This window comes from Oncorhynchus clarkii, unplaced genomic scaffold (assembly GCF_045791955.1).
Source record: "Oncorhynchus clarkii lewisi isolate Uvic-CL-2024 unplaced genomic scaffold, UVic_Ocla_1.0 unplaced_contig_3708_pilon_pilon, whole genome shotgun sequence".
NCBI classification, from domain to species: Eukaryota; Metazoa; Chordata; class Actinopteri; order Salmoniformes; family Salmonidae; genus Oncorhynchus; species Oncorhynchus clarkii.
In genome coordinates this window covers 232,501-240,000 of record NW_027261032.1, presented here as the reverse complement: position 1 = coordinate 240,000, position 7,500 = coordinate 232,501, and the positions used below count along the sequence as shown (strand labels likewise).

The following is a 7,500-nucleotide window of genomic DNA, read 5'->3' as shown; positions in this document are numbered from 1 at the left end:
GTAGGTAAGTTAGGGTGTACTGTATGTCTCATAGTAATATGTCTGTGAAGGTAAGGCAGGGTGTACTGACTGTCTCATCGTAATATGTCTGTGTAGGTAAGTTAGGGTGTACTGACTGTCTCATAGTAATATGTCTGTGAAGGTAAGGCAGGGTGTACTGACTGTCTCATAGTAATATGTCTGTGAAGGTAAGGCAGGGTGTACTGTGTAGTGTTGAGTATAGTATGATGAGTGCTTGTAACACTATGAGGTTAGTGTGTTTGTGTCTGAGCCAGGCTGGTGGGCGGGCCCAAACCCGGTCCTGTTCCAGAACGCTGTGGTCCTGGCCCACAATGTCCTGTGGCGCAGTAGGGAGGCGGCCCAGCTCTCTCTATGGGCAGCTAGTGCTGTTTGTCCAATTAGCTTAGCCAGACACAGCATGGCTCTGAGATAACTAACTCATTAAGACTTAGCTATCCCGTCATACTCTGATAAGACTGTAAATCAAAACGTACTGAAGGTGTTTAACCCTCAAGCTGCCAATGACCCCAGTCCGTAGGCTACTTACTATACAGTATGTGCGTGGGACCAACATGATATGCTATAATGCCAGGCAGGGTTAAAGTGAGCCTGAACTGTTCAGATCAGAGAAGTGAAACAGTGGATACTTCAGTCAAATGAAAGGTGATGTCAGTTTGTCTCCTGAGTCTGAATGGGTCTACTCTCTGAGATGTTATTTTGCCCTGGCCAGAGAGTAGCAGGCATCTCTCTCTCTCTCTCTCTCTCTCTCTCTCTCTCTCTCTCTCTCTCTCTCTCTCAGGAAAGCAGGGAACTTGTATCAGAGTTGGGTTCAGGAAGCCCGTAGCAGGGTGGTGGGTTGCACAGGACTGTGTGATTGGGATTGTGATTGCGGCCTGGCTGCCTGCCTGCCTGCCTGCCTGCCTGCCTGCCTGCCTGCCTGCCTGCCTGCCTCTAATGACATTGTTTAGCAGTGGAGTCTTGGGACACAGGGTCACTCTCCCCAGGCTCCCTGTCTCCCTCTACCTGACTGGACTGGACTGGGGGGGGTTGTTAAGTCTGTACTGTATGACCACCCAAAAGTAGTGAATACTGGGTAGAAAATAGCAGCACCACAGTCCTACCAGATGGACTCCAGTATTACAGTACTAAACCCCATACCAGCCATGATGAGGGCTGAGCAACAGAACAGACATATTTGGCCAACAGGAGTTGTATGTCTCAAATGAAAGCTGCTGATGAGGTCTCTCTTCTGGTTAGCTGGGATGGTCAACTCTACAGTGAGAGACTGAAGGGGGAGAAGCTAGTGACAGCCAATAAAAACCATTCTGTTGTAGACTAGAGGGACCATAGTTTTTCCTAACCAGGTAACCTGACCTGCACAAACTCTAGGCCCTATGGGCATAACGTTTGAATGTGCTGTCCTGTAAGATTAGGAGAATCTCTCCTCCTCATAATCAACTCAGATGACTGTGTTTATAGATCCATGCAGACTGTGTGTGGATCTGAGGTGTGTGTGTTGTACTGACATGTGTTGTCTCTCTGGTCCTCTGCAGCTATCTGTCGGAGCTCGTGTGGAGACGGGTTCTGCTCCAGACCCAACATGTGTACCTGTCCCACCGGATCCATCTCTCCTTCTTGTGGATCCATGTCAGGTACTGTCAGACCAACACCAGAGCAGAACAATAAGCTAGAATGATGTACAACAGTGTCTATCAACCGTATCTCTACACATTCAGATAGAACACTGCTTTACAGGGACTTTGTCTTTAAAAGCTTTAGGGCTGGATTCAGTCCGTAGCGCCGAACATCTGCATTGTAGTGCGGTTGAAATGTGAAGGTCATTTTTGATTGAGATGACATATAGAGGGTTTACTGAGAATGCGGTCTCCGCAAAAGCAGCTATAACGCTGATCTACTGAATGAATCCAGCCCTTAGTTTCCCTGTATGAGCCAGATAAATGTGAACTGTGTTTAGGAAGGAACAGCCTTATCCCCAGGCCCACCACACCCCAGCCCACATCTGACTGTAGTCTATCACCACCTTACTTTAGCCTGGTGTCCATTCTTCCATTTCAAAGGCCTTTCACTGCCTTTACTAACAAGGACTTCAACATATGAAACAGATAATAGATATTCTAGATCCATGTATGAGAAATGTTTCTTGGACCCAGTCAGCCAAGTCTAGGTCCACCACGCCCCATCCCTCTGCTTCCCTAACTCTCCTCTGTGGATTTAAAAAAGACATCCACTGTTACACATCACTGAAGTCTGCAACATGGGAACCGGCATATTTGTAATATTTTTCCCACTTGGCAGCATAAACAATGTCTGGTGTTGAGAGGTGTGAAACAGAGAACTCAGATGCAGAAATCTGTTCTGTTTCCTTCTCTGGAGAACTGAGATTCAGAGTTACAGAGTTGGAGAGCTGCAGGGCTGGGCTGTTAGAGCTGATGGACTAGGAGGGAGGCTGTTAGAGCTGATGGACTAGGAGGGAGGCTGTTAGAGCTGATGGACTAGGAGGGAGGCTGTTAGAGCTGATGGACTAGGAGGGAGGCTGTTAGAGCTGATGGACTAGGAGGGAGGCTGTTAGAGCTGATGGACTAGGAGGGAGGCTGTTAGAGCTGATGGACTAGGAGGGAGGCTGTTAGAGCTGATGGACTAGGAGGGAGGCTGTTAGAGCTGATGGACTAGGACTGGAGGCTGTTAGAGCTGATGGACTAGGAGGGAGGCTGTTAGAGCTGATGGACTAGGAGGGAGGCTGTTAGAGCTGATGGACTAGGAGGGAGGCTGTTAGAGCTGATGGACTAGGAGGGAGGCTGTTAGAGCTGATGGACTAGGAGGGAGGCTGTTAGAGCTGATGGACTAGGATGGAGGCTGTTAGAGCTGATGGACTAGGAGGGAGGCTGTTAGAGCTGATGGACTAGGATGGAGGCTGTTAGAGCTGATGGACTAGGAGGGAGGCTGTTAGAGCTGATGGACTAGGAGGGAGGCTGTTAGAGCTGATGGACTAGGAGGGAGGCTGTTAGAGCTGATGGACTAGGAGGGAGGCTGTTAGAGCTGATGGACTAGGAGGGAGGCTGTTAGAGCTGATGGACTAGGAGGGAGGGTGGGCGGGATGGAGGGAGGAGGGAGGCTGTTGTTTTGGCAGTGATTGCTACAGTCCAGATTGTTTTGTGGTTTCTACCATGACTATTGGATGATGTTATATCCTGTCTCAGGGTTCTCCCTCCCTGGTTGTGTTAGAGTGTGTGTGCTGGGAGCAGGGTGGTGTTCAGTAGGGCACACCGTAGCAAAATACTTTGAAACAGAGAAATTAAAGTGAGCCTTTCTTATTGAACAGGTTCAGGTAGTACCTCCCTGTTTCACTCTGTTTCAAAAAGTGTTCTCCTGTTTCTTGCCTACTGAAAAGACTAGCTGCACAGAATCTAAAATGTGCAACAACACCACCAAAACTTAACATAACTCTCCAAAAACAACCCACCATACAGTACACCACAGAGCTCATGAAGAATTGATCTATTTTGCCGTGCTGCTCTCCCTTGAATAGCAGCTGAACTGTGAAGCTGATTGTTCAGTCTCAGGGCAGAATGGGTGTGTGTGTTGGAAGAGTTCCATAGTCAACATCTACTAATGCTTGTTGCAGCGTTGAGTAGAGCAGCTCAGAGCAGTGTTGGGCCGTGTGCTCATCTGTTTTCACACAATCAATTTGAGCGAATATTATATCTGAATGGGATTTATGATAAACACAATTCGTAAGGAACTTTGGTGCATTTGTATTGAAAGTGTAGCCCTATCTGTGTGTTTGTATTGTAAGCTTAACCTGGTGTGTGTGTGTGTGTGTGTGTGAGGGGGAGGGGGTCTGGTGTGGGTGTATGGGTTTTGTACACTGACTTTAACAAACCCCCCCTCACTCCCTTTCTCTCTCTCTCTCTCTCTCTCTCTCTCTCTCTCTCTCTCCTCTCTCTCTCTCTCTCTCTCTCTCTCTCTCTCTTTCTCTCTGTCTCCACCCTTCTCTCCATCCTCTCTCTCTCTGCTCGCATATCTTCCCCCCTCTCTCTCTCTCTTTTCTCGCATGTCTTCCCCCCCCCCCTCTCTCTCTCTCTCTCCCCCCCCCCTCTCTCTCTCTCTCTCTCTCTCTCTCCCTCTCTCTCTCTCTCTCTCTCTCTCCTCCCCCCTCCCTCCCTCCCTCCCTCCCTCCCAACCCCCACCAGTCCAAAACTGTAACATCCGCTGTATGAACGGTGGGAGCTGTGCTGATGACCACTGCCAGTGTCAGAAAGGATACGTGGGAAACCACTGTGGTCAACGTAAGAACCTCTATATACACACAACCACTATATACACACAATACAACCATTATACGACCACTTTACAACCACTACACAACTATTACACAACCTCTACACAACCACTGTACAACCAATATACAGCCAGCCACCTGTATAAACACTGTATAAACACTATAGGTGGGATCCTAACCTGAGATCCCTGGTGTATTTCTGTCTTTCTCTCTCCCATGCAGCGGTGTGTGAGACAGGTTGTCAGAATGGAGGACGGTGTGTGGCTCCTAACCGCTGTGTTTGTACCTACGGCTTCACGGGGGCACAGTGTGAGAGAGGTAGGATCACAGTTCTCATTTATACCTCTGTCTGTCTGTCTGTCTGTCTGTCTGTCTGTCTGTCTGTCTGTCTGTCTGTCAGAATTGACATGTTCTCAGAATGAGGACAGCTGACAGTGTTGATAGCGTGACATGTTTGCTTCATACACAACAGTGTGTTTTATTGTCCAGAACATGGTTTGTTGTTGAACACTGCGCCTGTCACGCTGTGTTCCTAAATGACGGTTATTTTCCACATCTGCTGAAAGACTGAGGTCTGGAAAATGTCCAGGTCTATTGGATGTTTGCTGTTGGTTGCCCCCACCAGCGTCCTGGTGTGCTCTGAACTCTGGTAAAACACTGTGGAGTTACTATTGCAAATAAAGATAATGATATTGAAAGACATAAAAAACAGAAAGTACTTCAGTATAAAGGCTCTATATAAATCCATTCCATGTAGGCGGGGCTTAGAGGGTAGCATAGTTGATGCATCCTTATTGGTCAACCAGTTTTGGAGTATTATCTCCACATCATGTTTTGATAGGTGGGATGTTTAATGACACAGAGAAAGACTAGAGGGAAGGGTGCCCCTACTGGCCTCCAGCACCACTTCCAGTAACATCTGGTCTCCCATCCAGGGACCAACCAGGACCAACCCTGTTTAGCTCCAGAGGCAAACCATCAGTGGGATGCAGGGTGGGGTGCTGTTGGAATGTGCCAAACTTGAAACGGCAGAAAAATGATTGTAGGCGAAGAGGGAGGCATTTGATCACGATCAAGTTTTTATTGAAAATGTTTCATTTAAAACTATTGCATTCATTTACAATTAATTAGTGTGCGCGTTTAAAAATGATACTTTTGGATTTATGTTTTGCTTTCAATATCATTATTATTGTTGGCAGCACTAAGAATTTGGTTCTCGATTTCAGATGCTTTTCTTGAGATTAATGACACAAAAGTAACTCCTTAGAAAACATGTACACACACACACACACACACACACACACACACACACACACACACACACACACACACACACACACACACACACACACACACACACACACACACACACACACACACACACACACACACACACACACACGAAGAGATGCAAGACGTACGTAGGTCTCTGTCTCTAGCGATGGTGTGACCCCTGGAGGTTGTAGCAGTGACCTTGTAAAGATAATATTTAGTTTAACAGCAGGACACTAATTGCTGTCCTCCTCACACACAGATGGGCTGCGTCTTTACTCTGAAATGGTCCCCTTGCCTCTGCTACTTTCCTTCAGGGTTACTGATAACTGACAGGACAGATTTGGTTCTGGGGTGAAGCTCTCTGTTTATCTGAAATTATTTGGTCCTTCCCCTGCTCAGATAGAGCTGACACAGGGTACAATGTGTGTGTGTGTTCTGTTTGTGTGTGTGTCTGTCCCTAGAGACTGTCCCACCCTGATACTGGGCTTAGAACTCAACCAGCTGAGGAACGCATGCACACACGCACACTCAAACACGCACACACATACATAGTGTACATACTGCTCGTCCAACATCTCATTCCAAAGTCATGGCCATTAATATGGAGTTGGTCCCCCCTTTGCTGCTATAACAGCCTCCACTCTTCTGGGAAGGCTTTCCACTAGATGTTGGAACATTGCTGCAGGGACTTGCTTCCATTCAACAATGAGCATTTATGCGGTTGGACGCTGATGTTGGGCGATTAGGCCTGTCTCGCAGTCGGCATTCCAATTCATCCCAAAGATGCTTGATGGGGTTGAGGTCAGGGCTCTGTGCAGGCCAGTCAAGTTCTTCCACACCGATCTCGACAAAACATTTCTGTATGGACCTCGTATTGTGCATGGGGGCATTGTCATGCTGAAACAGGAAAGGGCCTTCCTCAACAGTTGGCACCATGCATTCGGGCAGGTGCGGTTCTCCTGGCATCCACCAAACCCAGATTTGTCCGTTGGACTGCCAGATGGTGAAGCGGAATTCATCACTCCAGAGAACGCGTTTATACTGCTCCAGAGTCCAATGGTGGCGAACTTCACACCACTCCAGCCGACGCTTGGCATTGCGCATGGTGATCTTAGGCTTGTGTGCTGCTGCTCGGCCATGTAAACCTCTTCACAGAAATGTGACAAACTGACTTTTGGAAAAATGACATCCTATGACGGTGCCACGTTGAAAGTCACTGAGCTCTTCAGTAAGGCCATTCTACTGCCAATATTTGTCTATGGAGATTTATACACCTGTCAGCAACGGGTGTGGCTGCAATAGAATCCACTCATTTGTATATATAGTGTACATACTGTACATACAGTGCCTTGCGAAAGTATTCGGCCCCCTTGAACTTTGCGACCTTTTGCCACATTTCAGGCTTCAAACATAAAGATATAAAACTGTATTTTTTTGTGAAGAATCAACAACAAGTGGGACACAATCATGAAGTGGAACGACATTTATTGGATATTTCAAACTTTTTTAACAAATCAAAAACTGAAAAATTGGGCGTGCAAAATTATTCAGCCCCTTTACTTTCAGTGCAGCAAACTCTCTCCAGAAGTTCAGTGAGGATCTCTGAATGATCCAATGTTGACCTAAATGACTAATGATGATAAATACAATCCACCTGTGTGTAATCAAGTCTCCGTATAAATGCACCTGCACTGTGATAGTCTCAGAGGTCCGTTAAAAGCGCAGAGAGCATCATGAAGAACAAGGAACACACCAGGCAGGTCCGAGATACTGTTGTGAAGAAGTTTAAAGCCGGATTTGGATACAAAAAGATTTCCCAAGCTTTAAACATCCCAAGGAGCACTGTGCAAGTGATAATATTGAAATGGAAGGAGTATCAGACCACTGCAAATCTACCAAGACCTGGCCGTCCCTCTAAACTTTCA

The 7,500-nt window shown here is 47.0% G+C and overlaps 1 protein-coding gene across 1 annotated transcript in view; it reads left to right on the top strand.

Annotated features, from left to right (window-relative positions):
- The window catches only part of LOC139403872 (fibrillin-1-like), a 128,668-nt gene that overhangs the window by 7,077 nt on the left and 114,091 nt on the right, over positions 1-7,500 (top strand). The window contains exons 4-6 of the mRNA XM_071147050.1: positions 1,554-1,652; positions 4,212-4,307; positions 4,523-4,618. Coding sequence (XP_071003151.1) covers positions 1,554-1,652; positions 4,212-4,307; positions 4,523-4,618 — 291 coding nt within the window. The remainder of the gene's footprint in view (positions 1-1,553; positions 1,653-4,211; positions 4,308-4,522; positions 4,619-7,500) is intronic.